Source organism: Drosophila sulfurigaster, chromosome 2R, assembly GCF_023558435.1.
Source record: "Drosophila sulfurigaster albostrigata strain 15112-1811.04 chromosome 2R, ASM2355843v2, whole genome shotgun sequence".
Classification (NCBI taxonomy): Eukaryota; Metazoa; Arthropoda; class Insecta; order Diptera; family Drosophilidae; genus Drosophila; species Drosophila sulfurigaster.
The window spans coordinates 26827502-26845773 of record NC_084882.1 but is presented as its reverse complement, the minus strand read 5'-3'; the positions used below and the strand labels follow the sequence as shown (position 1 = coordinate 26845773).

At 38.9% G+C, this 18272-nt stretch overlaps 2 protein-coding genes across 3 annotated transcripts in view; one reads left to right on the top strand and one right to left on the bottom strand.

The window, feature by feature from the left end:
• Nucleotides 1–18272, top strand: part of LOC133835707 (uncharacterized) — a 171779-nt gene that overhangs the window by 24225 nt on the left and 129282 nt on the right. The gene's annotated exons all lie outside the window — the stretch shown is intronic.
• LOC133837118 (fibroblast growth factor receptor homolog 1) lies at nt 3484–12758 on the bottom strand. Of its 2 annotated transcripts, none has more exons than XM_062267779.1 (2): nt 12265–12758; nt 3484–7144 (listed from the first exon to the last, which is right to left on the bottom strand). In XM_062267779.1, the coding sequence occupies exon 2, from the start codon at nt 6462–6464 to the stop codon at nt 4269–4271; it is 2196 nt and encodes a 731-aa protein (XP_062123763.1). In that variant the 5' UTR covers nt 6465–7144; nt 12265–12758; the 3' UTR covers nt 3484–4268. The 2 variants fall into 2 exon arrangements, with proteins under 2 accessions (XP_062123763.1, XP_062123764.1); XM_062267780.1 differs by lacking the exon at nt 12265–12758 and adding an exon at nt 8608–8900.

Sequence of the window (18272 nt, the reverse complement as noted above, 5' to 3'; positions counted from 1 at the left end):
CGGTTTGTTATTAACGTGAAATTTGCATTGCAAAGAGAGGGAGAAAGAGAGACTCACATTGAAGATTAACAATTACTCATACGCCCCATTGAGCCAGCGAACTTTTTAGTTCCGACAAACTAATTTCAATCACAAATCACTTATACACTAACCCAGTGAATCAGCATCAGCAACTTCCGGTGCACACAACATTCACGTTTCTAAACAAATTTCTTTGTGGTTTCTTGGCACAAGTTTTGCTAATTCCGATTCGGAATCGGACAGGTGCCAGCATCAGGTAAACTGATTCATTTCCAAATCAAATATACACACTCAAGACTTAGCAAAGCAAACAATTTGTTTATTTACTTTCGACAAGCCAATTTACAAAAAAAGAAACAGGTAGGAGCTTGCTTCCACTGCAAATTGGGATTAATTGAATCGAAAGAATTTCTTGGGTGGAAGCGGAACACGACGAACTGATTTGCAGTACAAACAAATAATGTTTGGGTATCTGCATTTGATCATTTACTTATCAGTTCGTTAAATGCAATCAAGAATAATAGAACAATGCACATGAATAACAATCTTTACAATTTTAAACAAACAATATTAAACCCAAAGCGAAAACTGTCTTTAATAGAAGGTATATTTAAAAGCTAAATTGTAACTAATTTATTAGAGAACAACAAAATATATCTGCTATATTTTTTCTTCATTCATCAAACTAAGCAATTTATTGCAAATACTTCTATTACACTAATGACTGATATAGAATCTTGCCAAATGTCTGTTTGACGTTCAGTTTGGTATTCAAATGCAAAAATATAGTTATGCAAATCAAATTATCAAGACAAAAACAATTATGTCAGATGCGGAATGGAAACTGGACTTCAACAGCACTCGAGACGACCAAACATATTGAGCCAAGGCATACTTTCCAAAAACACTGCAAAGACCGCAGCAAGACGAGGTCAAATCGGAGCTGTGCAATCGATTTTGGCTTGGCAGTTTGACTGACTGACGGACTGACGGCAAACAAGGGGAAAGGAAGGGAGGCAGCAAGTGAGATCGGTGGATTGGACAGGCAATTTGTAGACTTTTAAAATGGTTTCAAATGGACTGGACTAGACTGGGAGTTGGACGCGGACATGGATAGACACTGAGTGTATGTGTGTGTGTGTGTGTTTGTGGGGCTTGCAACCTGCGGCAAGGCAAGTCAGTCAGTGGCTTGATCGCGGCAGTCGATCGACAAAGCACACACAACACACAAACACAAAAAGCGCATGCAAATTAATAGACGACTTGTGGTCAACAGAAATGCAAAATGAACACACAAAATTAATTGATCAGTTGAGACAGCGGCGATATTGCGCACCTGACGGCACGATCGATAGACGATCGTTACGAATTATGTTGGTTAAGTGCCCGCATATTTGGACAGCGGCTAGATAGATCATAGCATATAGTATACATAGTTTATAGTTTATAGTCCGATCGGACAGTGTGGAGCAGAAAGGTAGCTCGAAGCCGTGGTGAAATGCTATTTTCATAGCTCAATTAACAAATTTTTCAATTAACATATTCACGCAACAATTGCCATCACTAGGGCGGGGTTCAGCTGCAACCCACGCCCCATTTGCGTTGTGTGCCTGCGGTTAAGATGCTGCTGTTGTGCTGTGGTCGATGTCGATGCTGTGGTCAGCTGCCCACGCCCTGCGTTTCTAGACACGTGTCAAACTTCCGATCATTAGAGTCGCATCGCTGTCACGCCCACAGAGACCGAGAAATGCCCTAATTAAAACAACAGACAAAACAATTTTAATGCCACACTTCTTTTTTATATTCATTTTTATTTTTGTTTTTCTGTTTTTTTGTGAAGGCCTCTAAAAACACTGAATTGATAAATTATCGAAAATGCAGTTTATACAAAAGATATTGAGATTAATAATCGACGGCATCAACTGCGTTGGCGATCCCCTCGATCGCCTAATGCCACATAATTAATGATGCGATGTGGAAAGCGATGAAAATTTTGTCGTGTAATACAGTCTTTTACTTGTATATCCAAGGCAAAGAGCAAGAAAAGTAATTGAAGAGCCCTTTTATTATATTGAAATTATGAACTATCAGAGAAGTATATTTTGTAAGAGCAGCTATTCTATTGAAGGAGCTGTTCAACTATCACAATGAAGAATATTATTACATTAAAGGGGAAATAAATCGAAGCAAACCTTGTCTCACCAAAATCTTTTCATTCTTAACTCTGACGGGTCACTCGTAGAGCTAAGGCCAAAAGCAAGAAATGCAATTGGAAAGCCTTTTTATTACATTGAAATAATGCACTTACAGAAAAGTGAATTTTGGAAGAAGATATATTCCATTAAAGGAGCTGTTGAACTAACACAACGAACAATATAATAATATTACATTTAAGATGAAATATATCTAAGTAATCCTTGTCTAACCAAAAAACCTTTCTTTCTTAACTCTGAAAAAGAAATGCATTTGAAAAAAGCTTTTTTATTAAATAGAAATGAAGAACTTTCAGAAAATTATATTTCTTTGTCTAACCAACAACTTTTCTTTCTTAACTCTGATGTGTCACTTGAAGAGCCTAGGCAAAAGGCAAAGAGCCAGAAGGAATTAAAAGCAACTACTCATTGGGTTGATATTTGCACTAAAACATTGGGTCTTATTATTTAAGAGCAAAGTATACCTAGTCAACTCTCGTTATTTTATATGGAACTATTATTAGATAGTTCATTTTACCAATCGAGTATTTTTGGAGAGCTAAAATAGGTAAATAATAAACATGTCCCAAGCATTTACATTGTTCTCTATCCACTAGACTGAGCCTGCTTTATAAATGCTTTATGACATCATCGTCAATTAACTAAAAGCCACTCTAAATCATATGTTGATTACCACATCGTGTGCAGATTTTAATTTAAATTGCTTTAAAAATCAAATCAAATCATATTATGTTGCAATCGGTGGCAACTCGGCCAACAAACGCCCCCTGGCCGCTAATACATCGGCGAGCCAATATATATAGTCATATATATATTTAAGATTTATATTAATACCTCTTTTTTTTTTGCATCTTTTGTTTTTTTTTGTTCGTGCTGCATTATCGTCTAATTGCATCGCCAGCGCCGCAAAAGGCAAAAAGGCAAGCAGTCAGGCATTATCTCTGACGTCCAAGTCGAAGTCGAAGTCGATGCTCGTGGCATTTTGGCGCGTCAACAAACGAGCCGCCAACGCCACCGCTGCTCTCTGTTGCCATTGCTAAAGACCCAGGGTTCAAGAGATCCCCCACTCCCACCCGAAACGCTCCGAGAGTGGAACCAACCGCGAGCCGATTCATTCATCATTTTTTCGTTTAGTGACGCGCGTGCCTCGTGCGGCCCAAATCGCCGTCGATTCTGTTCACGTTGTTGTTGTTGCTACGTTTTTCACAGATTTTCAAATTGAGACGTCATGATCTGGCTCTTGGTCATGTTTTTGTTTTTTCTTGCCAGCTGGGTTAAGACTATGAGTACAACATTTATTGTTCCATAAGGCACTCGGAGAGCATGCATAGCTAAATACTAGACAATGTACATAAAGAGTATTTCACTTATTCGAAACTGTTGTGTGTTCTATTCTTCTTAACTTAATTCCAAATACTAATGCGTAAATCAGTACAAATACGAAATACAAATACAACATGTGCAAATACAACCGTTATATATAGATAACTAACATAAGGTATACATTAAAACTGCAGCCTATAAATTATTTCATTTTTTCAATTAAACATAATTTAAATTTTGCTCATTTGCAATTACAATGTAAATTTTGAATATATAAAACAAGGTAATAAATGCAATAAGCTGCATTTTTTAATTGATATTGTGCTTATATAATTTATTCTGTTTCTTCCACTTGTCTAATATGTTTGAGATATCTTGGGACTAGCAGCCAAAGTCTCGTGACTTCTTCTTCTACGAAGTGCACATCGAGTATTAAAGTTTGTAGAGAATGCAGACAATTCTTTTTTATATATTGAAAATTTACATTATTTTGCACACAAAACGCACACTGTAAAATGTAATTAAAGATAATAATTTATAACATAATTTTATCATAGAGCTAATCAAAAAATATTTGGTATATGCCTTTGGTGCATTTTGAAATTTCAAGCGATTTACAGACTTATCGTTAGTTGATGGCCCGAGAGCCAAGTATGTACAGCATAAATTGATTTTTGGCGATCGGTCATCGTTTATATCGAAGTGCCTTATTTAGTAATGATAGCGCGATTGCTCCAAATCGGAGCCATCCTCTTCCTCCTCCTCGTCACTGGTCGAGGGCGGTGTCTCCAGATTGGCAATGTCCACATCCAGATACTCCTCTTTGGCCTGCAGCAACTTGTCCATGTACTCGACAATCTCCGTGAACGGCGGCCGAGCGCTGGCATCGAAATGCCAACACTGTCGCATCAGAATGTAAATGTTCATCGAGCACTTCGCTGGCTTCTCCATGCGCTGACCGGACATCAGATAGCTGTATAGCTCCTCGGCGGACATAATAGCCGGATAGGGTTGGCCCCCAAACGTCATAATCTCCCACAACAATATGCCATAGGACCAGACATCACTCTGTGAATCGTAGAATTTCTCCTGCAGCGATTCGGGCGCCATCCATTTGATGGGCAGTCGCCCGTTCGTATTCTTACGATAGTAATCTGTGCTCTGAATATCCCGAGCCAGACCAAAGTCCGCTATCTTCAGCACATAATCATCGCTAACCAAAACATTGCGTGCTGCCAAATCACGATGAATGCAACGCCTTGAGGCCAAATAGTCCATGCCACGGGCAATTTGATGGGCAAACTTGATCAGATCCTTCTCGGTAATGATGTGCTGTGGTGGTGCCAGGGGCGGGGAGTGGGAACCCTCGAGCTGTTCCTTGGTCAGCGGACGATTCTTGTAGAGGAAATCCTTGAGATTACCATGCGGTGCATATTCCACAATCACATAGAGCGGTCCACTTTGACTGCAGCAGCCGAGCAGATTGATAATGTTGATGTGCCGTCCAATGATCTTCATCACTTCCATTTCACGCACCAAGCTGGCAATATCATCATCCGTGTGTCCCTCTTTGACCATCTTCACTGCCACAATAGCATTATTCACCTCAGCCATCACGACACGACCAAAAGCACCTTCACCCAGTGTGGCGCCTAGGACAAGTTGACCGCGAGATAGTTCCCAATTCGAATCGAGGGGGAATTCATATTCATTGAAGGGAACCGGTTCATTTCCACTCTGCAACACTGTGGTGCGTTGCTTTTCAATGCGCACCACCGGCATAATCATGGTGTCCATGGAACCACTCGAGTCACCGCCACTCGATGGCTTATAGATGATGACTTTCTTCGTCCACTGATGCACGGTTTCGATGCGTTGCTTGAGCAACCTCTCATGCTTCATCTTGCGCACCGCGTACGTCACGAAGAACACGCAAAACAGAATCAACATCACGATGACAATGATGCCCACCGTCAGCATATTACGCATCACACTACCCATGTTGACCTCACGACTGCGCACCACGCGCAAATACGCCTGATTGGTAGCCTGACCCAGGCTATTGCTCTCAGTGCACGTGTACCAACCTTCCTGCTCCAGCGTGACATTCTTGAAGTACAGTATATCCACATCGGAGGCAATAACTGTGCGATTCATGCTGCAATCGTTGGTGTTGTTGCAGGGCACAAAGATCCACGCCTTTTTGCTGGTCAAATCCGAAAGATATTTGCACTCCATTTGACCGCTTTCGTTGATCATCAGCGTCAGATTGGCGGGACCTTTGAGGAGAATGGGTTTATGGTTGACACGATCACTGACCATCACGTTCATCACATGACTGACGCAGCCCAGCGGATTGCACACCTTGCACGTATATTGACTCGAATCCTCTGGCACGAGGTCTTCCATCGTGATGCCCCAGCGAGTTTTGCGATAGATGCCATAGGTGCGTGACCAGTTGGCGCTGTGCTGACGATACCAGGTGATGTTTGGTTCTGGATTGCCGGGTGCCAGACAATTTAGTGATAGCGTTGCACCCGATGGTAGGGTGTAGAGTGTTCTTAGTTTTTTGGGATTCTTGAAGCGGGGCGCAAACTGTTTGGCATTCTCATTGCCGCTGCCACCACTTGGGGCACCACTCAACTTGTCATCATCATCGCCATCGATGGCATCCTCATCAGCGTTGTTAATGTTGTTGACACTTTGTGTGGTATTCGGCAATGACGGCGACGGCGCAATGCCATCGTAATCCCGGCTCATCTCCTGTGATGATGATGTGGCGACGGCGGTTGGCGTTCGTCTTGCGAGCGTTGTCAGGACATGGAATTGCAAGATCAGCAACAACAAGAGGCAGCGTGTCATGATGCTGGCAACGTTGCAGCACCAACTGTTGCTGCCGCCACGCATTTTCCTTTCCTTTCTCTCGTTCACTTCGATGTTTGGCTTGATATATGTTTATTTTTGTAACTTTGTCCCTAAGTGGCACTCGGGTCTCCGGTTCCTGTATGTGTGTGTGTGTGTTTGTATCTCTTCGGTGGGGTTGTCGCATCCACTTCAATGCAACTGCAACTGCAACAACTTTGTGTCTCTTCTGTGTTGCATGTGTTGTTGCTCTCCCTTGCTGTTGTTGTTGTTGTTTTTTATTCACCGGAAATCCACTTTAGCTGAGCGAGAGCGTACGCTAGACTCCCTCGCAGATCAGTGATCTCTTCTAGTCTGCTTTTTTTGTTTCAAATTTATAGATGGATATAACAACAGTTGCCGCTTCTATCTCTCTCTGTGTGTGTGTGTTTGTGCGGCGCCTTTTGATCGAATGCTGATGATCACCTTGCTTACTTATGGGTAACGGAAATACACTTCCCGAAAAAATATTATGCACTCATGGGCCCTTAATTATTGTCGCCTGCGGCATGTGATTTATTCAGTGCGTTGATGGATTTATGGCAGCCATGTTTGCATCACATGTCACTCCCAGCGATCTTATGATGATGTCTTCGTCTCCTGTTGTTGATCGTGGGTGTGGCGCATTTTCATAGATCATATATGTTATGCACCTTATATGGCAGCTGCCTGATTGACTGCAGCACCTGGAATGAAATGTGGAAGATTAGATTTATGTTGCTTTATGTTTGGAATGAAATAGTAAAGATATTAGACAAAAAGAAAGAAGTCAAAGGAAAGCAAATGAGGATCTAGCAGACATATTTTGTTAGCTTAGAAGCCGAAAGTCTATTAAAAAGCAAACTCATTCTTACGATATTGAACTTTCTAATACAAAAATGATAAATCTGCATCTACCTAAGCGAAGTAAACCCTGTTTCTACTTTCCCCTATCTACCTCAAATAAAAATGGATCATTTCAGTACAACATTTGCGACACTTTTCATGTAAAAGGGAGCACAAGACACCGCCAAACAAGTGCGCTGCACTCTAAATACACATTCAGCTGGTGCATCTTTGTGTGTATCTACAGCATCAACTCGTATGCAGATGGCACGAGGGACGATTGCCAGAGATTCGTTGTCAAACAAGGGAGCGAAAAGATTCAACTGTAAAACTGTAGCAAAGTGTAAAGCGCACATCCGCTTTTTTTTTGTGTTTTGCTTTTGTGTATACCGGAAAATGCCAGTTCAAAATTCGAATTCGATATTTGTTTTCGCAATTTCTGCTTTATTTTGGCAATGCACAAAATGCCTTTCACACGAAAGTCGTAAAAATTGTCGATGGTTTTTTTGTTTATAAACATTTGCGTTTGAAGAATTTATGTTATTTTGGGCTAATTTTACGTTGCTTCTGTCCATTTTCGCATTTAATTAAATTATACTCTGAGCTTGCCAATTAATTTTTCAGAGCATATAACTGAGATTTCAGCTGATTAAAAGCCATTTACATTTTGGCGAGCTTCAATTAAAAATGTCGCGCACATTTCCGCCGAATTAAAAATTTTTTTATCGTTGAAGCGCGTGCCATACAAAATTGAGTGTAAGCAAATGATCTCACATGCAGATTTACTTAGTCGGTTTTATGATCTTGAGTATTTAAGTATAAATGTCAAATTAATAATTCTGTTACAATTCAATAAGAATTTGGGAAAACTCTGTTAAACAAAAGTCATATTTTTCATCACTTAAAACCATTCAAATTTTCACTTTTCACTTCGATTCTTTACTATATTTGATATATATATTCTTTCTTTCTTCTTCTATATTCTTCATATCGAATCTTTACTGTAGTTATGATCACAACGCTTTTCACGTTTTATTTATGTTGCTCGTTCTTTCATATCGAATCTTTACTGTAGTTATGATCACAACGCTTTTCACGTTTTATTTATGCTGTCCGTTCTTTCATATCGAATCTTTACTGTAGTTATGATCACAACGCTTTTCACGTTATATTTATGTTGTTATTGACCTTAGCGTTGATCAACTCTTCAACGGTTCTTCCAAACTTACAACCCGCACAAATTCACAATAGTGTAAGCTAGTATATAAAGACTATATCGTTGGCACTAGGGGTACTATATAGAGAAGGGTAATGAGGTGTTTACCTAGAAGTACGCGCACAGTCGCAGACACATTCTACAGCTGCATGTAGTTCATTTAAATGGCAGCTACTTTTTCGATAATGTTCTATTTTTTGCACAAAAACACACAGATACACAACAGAGCGAAAGGCAGGCAGAGTAAGAGAATCGTACTGTGTATGGAGAACAATAAAGCTCTTCTATATGGTGTTGAGGGTGCGATATAGATTCTGCGATATATTTTTTTTTTTTGTTTAGTAGCAACGCGCGCTATTCGAAATGTACGTTGTGAATTTCCGCAGTGCCGTTTGAAAACTGTTCTAAATTCAGCAGAGACTTTTGATCACCAGACACACAGATGCTGCTCCTACGCTCAACACTCAACAGCAGCAGCAGCAACAACAGCAACAACAACCGACAGCAACACCAACAACTGACAACGCGTCCTACTCACTGTGACTTCTACTGCGACTGCGCCTCAAACGACTCAATTTAGTGGCCCTGCTTCCACTTTTATGTTATTCTTTCCGTTTTTCTTTTTTTTGCCGTTAAATTCAATGTATGTTGTTGTAGCGAACAAACGCACTCAATTGTCTGTGTGTGTGTCGGAGTGTGTGTGCGAGTGTATGCTGGGTATTTTTGCCGGGTGGGCATTCAAATCGACGACGACGATCGTTGCCTTCGCTTCTCCCGCATCTTTTGCGCCTTTTTCGCTTTCAGACAGCCTTAATTTTTCACATATGCGTGTCGATGCACTCACTCTCCCTCTCATTCTCTCTTAGTCTCTTCTGCCCCCCACTACTACCCTCGCTGTTCTCATTCCCGCGAGTTCGACTCTCGCTTAATTAAAACAGACACAGTCGCTCTCAATGTGCTCTCAACTGATCTTTCCAGCCCACATCTGTGCCACAGAGGCAACAGAAATTAAAAGAAATTAAAAACAAACATTCAGCAGGTCAAATGCACGACCAAAAGTTACCCTGTAATTTCATTAACTTAACAATTATTAAATACTCAACAGCAGATTGATTGATCTTCAAAAATTCGAATTAAATTCCAACTAAATTAAAAAAAATTTAGCAGTATTTTCACAATATTAAATATTTCATAAAATACTTGAAAATAAATAAGTGAAAATGTTCGAAAATTCAAATTAAATGTACAAAAAAAAATGTGAAGTCAAAATCTTCGAAAATTCAAATTAAATGTAAAAAAATGTAAAGTGAAAATCTTCAAAAATTCAAATTCACTACACCAAAGTAAAAGAAAATTTGCCGTATTTTATGAAGAATTTAGTATTCTAAAAATACTGCTAAATTTTTGTTATTTTGGTAGTTGATTAGGATTTTCGAAGATTTTTAGATTTTATAAAGTATTTAGTATTCTGAAAATACTGCTACTGAAAATTTTCTTTTAATTTAGCTGGCATTTTTGAGTTTTGAATTTTTGAAGATTTCCTTATAACGTTTTAAATGGATGCAATTAAGATCAAGAATTTTTAATCAATTTTAAAATCTTTAGTATTTTCAACATTCTCAATTTTTCCATAAAATACTGTAAAATTTCTTAAAGAAATCTTACGCATTTAAAACGAAATTTTGAAATATTTTTGACTGATGTTAATTTTACAGGGTAACAAACATCGCTAAAAGTTGCCCGTCTCCTTTCCAAAAACAGATCGTATTGGAAGAAGACAAGGGAAAATATTGTTTCGAGTCGCATTTGGTGCGCTATTGTTGTCATTCGACGAGTCAAGGGACTTCGCGAAGCGTCTCTTGCCTTGTGCCTCGCCCTGTCTGACATGTGGGCACATCATCAATATCAACAATATCCAGGGGCGGGACATCCAGGGTCTCTCTTCTCTGGGTCTTACCTACTATCGGGTCGGGTCTGGGTCTGGTTCTGTGCCTGTGCCTTGCCTCGATTTCTGTGTTTGTCGTTCGAACCACATGTGTGTTGCATGTGTGTGTCGATGCGTCGTCTGTTTCCCCAAAAGAGTCGCGCACGAGTCTGGGCCATATGCATTTGTAGTCAGTCGGAAGGGTTGCCCGCCACGAGTTTCCTGATCACGTCAGAGACGACACAAGTTATCTTGTAAAACATCCGCACCCGAACCCGATGTGACCTTCGTACCTAATATTCGGCGTCTATAATATATTTCCTGTGCTGGCCGGCGCCAAAAATAGACAAATGATTTGGCAGTATTTGGCAAATAAACAATATTTTTCTCACACCTCAACAATTGAGCATTGAGTGTTGAATTCTACTTTCGCAAATTGCCCAGCCATAATTTCAAGTTCAAATCAGTTTTGCACAAATTATTTCGTTAACGTTCAAACCTATAAATTGATTTTATAACAATCGAAGTGTGCAATTTTGTTTTTATTTTTGGATTGGTTCGTTGCATTTGGAAATTCAAATATGCACGCGAATACGTGAGTTCCTGAAGGTTGTGAACTAAATAAATTGCTCAGGTGTGCGTGCGTGTTTGTTGATTGTTAATTGTTGTGGTCGATGTGGGTGTGCGTGTGAGTGTGTGTGTAAACGATCTACCCATCGGACAAGCTAAACAAAAGTGTTACAGCTCAACAAATAGCTAAACAAATGGATCTGTGACGATCTACATTGAAATGGAACAAGCCAGCGACTGCCAGAGGCTACAAAACAGAAGCAACAAGTAATAATTGTAAAGGTAGAGGAAGAACGACTAACAGATACCTCGTAATTTTAATATACAAAAGTATTTATAAAGTAAGAACTTTATATATTTACTTCAGTTCGTTAATGAATTCTTTTAGGGTTTCTCAAATTTCCAGATGTTATGTGCCTGCCACTAAATCGACTCCATTTACGTTTTATAAGTACAGGGTATGTGAAACAGAAGCACAGCAATGTGGCGTAAAGCTGCCCCGACAGTTCAGACACATGCGAGTTAACTTGTACAGACAGATAATTTAAAAATGTTTGTTTATGCGGCGAGAAAAATATTGCATGTTCATATCGCTCTCGTGCGGGAATAATGCCGACGCTTCCACCGATATGTGTTGATAAACAACACAGCAGCAGTGGCAACCGTACTATATGTGGAAAAAACTAAAGAGATGAAGTTGGAAAATTCATGGGAAAAACCAAATAACTAGCAGTAATTCGGAAAGAGAACAACTACATAACAACACAGAAAAAGTGCTTTCATTTGGTCATAAAGCATAAAATTTGTGGCATGTGCCGTTGGATGGGGAAACTTGTTGTGTTGATGCTCTTGTTGTTGTTGCTGTTGCGCCCCATGCCGCCCCCTTTTTAAATAGGTTGAAGGGGCATATAAAAACAGTTTTGATAATTGAACGATTGACTGCGACGAAGGCAAGCACACAAATTGGTTGGGGCCACAATATAATAGTTGCTGCCATTTGTTTCCCCCCCAAATATATAACAACAACAAGAACAACAACAACAAATAAAACAAACAAAAAAGACTGGGTTAAAAAAGTCAAATTGCTGTGCGGTCAATCAAAAAGTGGTCTAAACAAATAATTTTCGCAATTACGCAAACGAAAAAGCTACGCACTGCACTCCACACACACACATACACACATAAAAACTATTTAAAATAATAACAAACACTCACACACACGAATATAGAAAAGTTTACACAATAGATTTAGAGAATGAGAGCAAACTTACCTCAGCGATTGCTAAATCTCGTATCCAAAATTTGTGTCACGTTTTACTTAAAAGTATTTTCCTTTTGTTTTGTTCTGATTTTCTGTTGTTATACACTTTAGTTTTGTGTTATTTATTCAGCACTTTTAGCGGTCCACTTAAAATTCCAGAAATATTTCCGCGGCACTCGAGAAAACTAACTGCACACTTGACTCTGTTCAAACACACACTGCACTGCACTCTGAATACAGAAAGGCAGCACACGAATAGTAATTCAATCAAAATGTTTATTGCGAACGTGTATTTAGTAATAATAATTGTTTCTCGTTCATTTCACTGTTATAATTATTTTATGTATTTTTTAATGTGTACTATACTATATAAGTATAGTACGCAGTTGTTGTTTTAGAGCGAGCCAGAGACAGCAAAACTAACGCGTAGACGCGATTGCTTTCATACGAAATACGAATTCAGTTGAGTTCGGTTCGGTTCGATGGGGTCTGTCGTCGGATCGCAACTGAACATTATGCTCAGCGCTCGACAAATAAATCTCTTCAATTAAATGAGGCCCAGAATGAAACGAATTCAACCGAGTGTGCCACTGTGTTGCTCTGATGCTAGTTGCTCGTCCCCCTCAATGAGCATTTTTTTTTTTTTTTTTTTGCTGGAATAACCCAACGGTATTTCTGAGCACGACGTGACACGAAAATTAAGGGAATTTCAGAAGGACATGTCATTGCCATTTTCTCGAGAGTTCCGCCCATTTATTTCTTTTAGGATCTTTCAACTAGTGTTTTATTAGTTTCATTGCCGAAAAGTCTTTTATTTGTCATTGATTTCAATCTTATGACACATTTTATTTAAAGAGCAGTTCATTACTTATTTTTACTCGAACTTTAAGCCTACTTTATTAATATGAACTAATAATAATTATGAATAATTAAATAATAATAATGAAATATTTTCTTATTCACGAGTTTTATAATCAAAATAAAAGTTAGTTAAATAATTGTTAGATCATAAAAAGCTAAGGATGCCGAACCAATCCCATCGGATTCCGTTCCTAAACAGCAAAATTTCCGCAGTCAAATTACAATTGGAATATATACGACACTGTGTTCATGAGGAATACACATTGTATAACCCACTAAACGCTTCTGAGAGAGAGAGAGAGAGAGAGAGAGAGAGAGAGTGGCTGGCACACACATGTTTGTTGTGCCTGTCGGAAGGCACGGCGCAATGCTGTGCGGCCTTCCCTTGGAAAGTGAAATGTAATTGAGCGTTTTTCTAAATTTGTTCGGCAGACATTGAGTTAAAAGTGCCAACCCAAACTAAAAATGAGAATGATGTGGAAATTAAAATCGCTCAACGGACAAACGGACGAGAAGATTGCGACACACAAAAAGTGTTGCATATTTTTGTGCGCAGATGAAAATCAAAAGCACAAGAAAGTCAAAACCCCAAAAAAATCCTCTGAAACTTAAATATTAAATAGACAAATTTCAAACACAAAATTATTTAAAGATGATAAATAATATTGTAAATTGAAATCATGATAAAAGATTAAAACTTACTCACTTCACATTTATGGAAAACAATAACTCAATATTGAAACAACAAACCTGTAAATAAAATAGAAACAAAAAAGTTAAATATGGAAATATTTAATGCAATTCATAAATTGAATCTTCGGCTTATTTGCGCTTTAATAAATCGCATTTGTCGTGGAATAAATAATAGATTTTGGTAGCCGTCGCAAACATCAGAGTTAGTTGCTTTTGGGGACAACAGTCTGTGGAGAAGACATTAATCAATTCGCTAACAAGTTCTTTAAGCTTGTCGCACGCTTCACGCCGCATTCCGGCAGATATGAAACGGCAGAGTTATATGGAAATGCGATTCATTAGTTGCCACAATACGACCGCTAAGTAAGTTAACAGTTATTAATTATGGCTAAAAGAAGACGCATGCCCAGTAGCCAAAGACTACAATATTCGGCACTTTGCCGATGAAGAAAGAACTCTAATGAAAAGACACTTGAAGACACTCAAAGCACACATGCTGTGAATCCCCTAAAAGCGAAATAAAAAAAAAATAAACAATGGATGGTCGTCAAAAGGGTTAACAATACACCAACCAAAAATAAATAGGAGAGAAAATAAAGAAAAACTGGAAAACAATTAACGATTATTGGCTGTCAATTGTGTGGAGGCCCCGCTTAGTGCCAAATGGCGTTACGCATGGCTGATTAATTGATGGCTAACTAGTTGCTGCCTGCCACATTGTTTTTTCATTTAAATACCCTATAAACGTTTGACTGGAAATAGAAATAAAATTTTAAATTAAAAGCATCTGTTTATTATTTGAAGTTTCTGCTCACGCTTCTTTCAGTGCCTTTTAATTTAAAATAATTCTCTAAAATTTCTAAAGCTTTTCTGTTCACGCTTTTAGGGTATCTCATAGCCTTGATTTTAATTGAACTTTCTCTGTTTTATTTTTGCATTTAATATGCGTTTGTTTTGCGCCAGTTTACTGCCTCGTAAAACGACAACCAAGCAATGTACGATCATAATACTTAAATTTTATGCACTCAACTTGCAACACATCTGTGTGTGTATGTGTGTGTGTGTGTGTGTGCAAAACTCTCGACTCTCGGCTTCCGTACGCTTTTTCAATTTAGCCAAAACACAGATCGCGGCCAACTTGTTGGCGTTTCGTACATAGATATAAATTTTGAAAATTGGCCCAGCTCAGCCTGGGAGCAAGATGGGAATTGAAAACGGGATCGAGCCACGGGAAGAGGCAACAACTACGTTGCAAAAAGGGAGACACTGTGGCAGGTGAACAGTGTGGAGAGGGGGGATAACTGCATATGCCACTGACATTGGCATCTAAGCGAGTTTGCGACACGATCATCGAAGATCGGCGACGATCTCGTGCAGCGCAGCAGAAACAGCATAAAGTTAATTGCTAATATGATTAATTGCACATTAACATGAAGTTTTATTGCCAATTATATGCAAAATATGCCACGTTGCCAATTGCTACAGTTCGAATTGCAGCCATGGGAAAACTCCAACTCCAACAACAAGAAAAGTACTTGTTGCAACGAAAGCAGCACACGAAAGTCTTGAGGCATAACAACTGGCACTTGTTATGGCCAAAACATATTGATCGTTTAAGACTGCGTTTTTATTTCACAAATAATAAATTTGCGATGCGGAAAATTGTTTAAGATTGCTTACGATTTCTTAACACTCAACTGAACCTGGCTGTTAAAACAAGAGAGGAGATACTGCCTTTTATTTAGCAACTTTTCTAAAGAGTTTTGTTTAGAAATGCAGATTTTTAACCATCGATGAGCTAACGTTGTGAGTGAAGAACTCTTGAGCTTCGCAATGAACATATCAGTTACAGTTAGCTTTTTATGCTCTTTAAAACTTCTTGGGCTACTCTTAAAGCGAATTTTGCAGTAGCTGCGGAATAACTATAAATACCCTGTGATTGAAGCATAAATTTTGAAAGAAATGAGAAACGACTAAAAAGTTAATTAAAATGTATCTTCATTTATATACTTTAGTTCAATAACATTGAACATTTTTTGATTTAAATTCCCAATTTCATTAATGTATTCGAATTTTAAATTATAATGATTTTTATTTTATTTTTGAATTAAGCTTAAACTTCATACTAATAATGTACATTTTTTGTTTAAAAAATTTCCAAATGTGCGTTTTGTAATAGGAAATCCTACAAGTTTTAGAGTTTTAAATAGATTTTAAAATTTATCACCAAATACAAATAAATTTATATATAGAGAGCATTTTTCATTCTATCATTCTTTAGCACTTCTTTTCGATTAGTTAGCATTCTCTATTTGATTTTTTCGCAGTCTGCCTTCAATACTAGCTTCAGACAATGTCAATAACTTGCCATAATTTATGCAAAACTATGCGTCGCTATTTGGCGTCATCGAGTGGGTGCTTCAAACATCTCTCTACCTCTCTCTCTCTCTGTATCTGTCCATTCTTCTTCTGTCTTATTCTACGACTAACTCTCGTGTTTTCAGTTTCGATTTCAGATGATGCGGGCTTGAAAAGCCAATAAAAATGCAATGTTGCCTGCAGTCAAAACAAAGCGCAAATCACATTTCAAATCACTCAAAACTATTGAGATTTGAATTTGAATTATTGGCCCGCCCGCCACAGAGTACGAGAAACAGAGAGAGGGAGATTCTCTAGTGGTAAACTAGTAGAGAGAGAGAGAGATAGGCTCGTTGCTGACTGTGTGTATGGATCGACAACGTTTCCGGTCTTAAATCTTGAGCGCGTTGAGCTAATCATAACTTACAATGTGGTCCAGCGATTTGACAGGCCCCAACCGGCCATAGACCCGTTGCAAGAGGATCATGGATCATGTTTGCTGTTTGCTTGTTGTTGTTACAATTCTCGTTGTTGTTGTTGCTGTTGGCTTGAGGCCGGCAAGCTGTGCGAGCTGTCAATGAACTTGTACGCTTTTGATTGATTTATATTGTGTTGTTGTTGTTGTTGCTGTTGCTGCTGCAGAGATCATATGTATCGCATCTGCATGTGGTTGTGTATCTATAAGCTTGTCTCCGGTTATATCGATAAATAGTAAATCAGCTTATGGAATACCTTTTGCTTTGATATCTTGTTCGATAAAACAACGCAGCATTGCCTCATCTAATGAAAGGTGTATTAATTATATTAGTTTGGCGATATCGCAGAAACACCATCTACCCCAATCGACTACTGTATTCTTTTCTAGCTTAGAGATGGAACAATCAAAGTTTGGTTTGGAAGAGATCACAGCAACAATCAAGTAATTCGGTTGAAAAGAGTGTAGAGTATTCATTATATCCGCTACATATGGGATAAATCTCAACCATTATACCAAATATAGCATTTGGTATATTCGAGTATTTTTGTGGTATATAAATTCGGCATATTTTAAATATACCGACTGTAGATTTCTTATTGTACGACTATGCCGCAAACTTTACAAGATCTTTAGCTGCATTTGTTCGCAGTATATTTATTTGGTATATTTGAAAATGAATACCACACTATTTTGCTTTTATTAAAAATGAGTAGCGCGTATCTCACAGTGGAGGACACCCGGCGGTAGCTTTAATACTTGTTTTGCTATTAAAATCATATTATACGAGTATTTGCCGCACTCTTGACAACAGCTCTAGCTATATCTGTTCGCAGTATGTTAATTTGGTATATTTTAAAATAAATTCCTTACAGTTTTTGCTTTTTCTTTAACGGCTGACTAACAGTCGAGCACTCTCAGCTGTAGCTTTCTGGCTTGTTTTGCTATTGAAATTACATTCTACGAGTATTTGCCGCAGACTTGACAACATCTTTAGCTATCTTTGCTGGCCATAACTTTGCTGTTAGTTAATTTTTTGAACACGCGTGTCACGTGTCCAACTCTACGCTGCCAGTTTAGTGGATATTTTGTGTGATCCGCAAGGGCTGTGCAAAAGACTAAGGCTAACGCGTACTAGGCCATAATTTAAAGCCTTGGCTGGGAGGATGCTGCTGTTGCCATTGCTGCTGACGCTGCTGCTGCTGCGTATGCCATAAAACTGGCGCTTAAGCGCGCATTTTAGCAGACCCCCTGGCCGGATTGGGCTTGGCGCGGGCGTGGCCCAGCTTGAAGCACAGTCTGCAGGCTACAACGCAGGTTTAGAGGGGCCCGTCCTGGGCTCCATAATGCCTAATAATAATCATGTGCTGTAATTGACGATTTATGCTAAGCCCAATATAATTTACGCCGTTGGAAACGTTAAGGCGGCGCCCCCACGCCTCAGCCTCAATGCTTTGGGGAGGGCAGGCAGCAGCAGAACAACAACAACAAAAACGAGAACAACAACAACAACTGCAACGACGACGTCGTCGTCGTCGAGGCGCATAAATCATAACTGCACCTGGTCGGAAAGGCTCAGTGCAACGATTGCAAAGCAAGCAAAGCACTGCTCGCTGGCTACTGGCGATCAA

Coding starts and splice junctions, on each gene's coding strand:
- LOC133837118 (XM_062267779.1), bottom strand. CDS start 6,464: ATGCGTGGCGGCAGCAACAGTTGGTGCTGCAACGTTGCCAGCATCATG.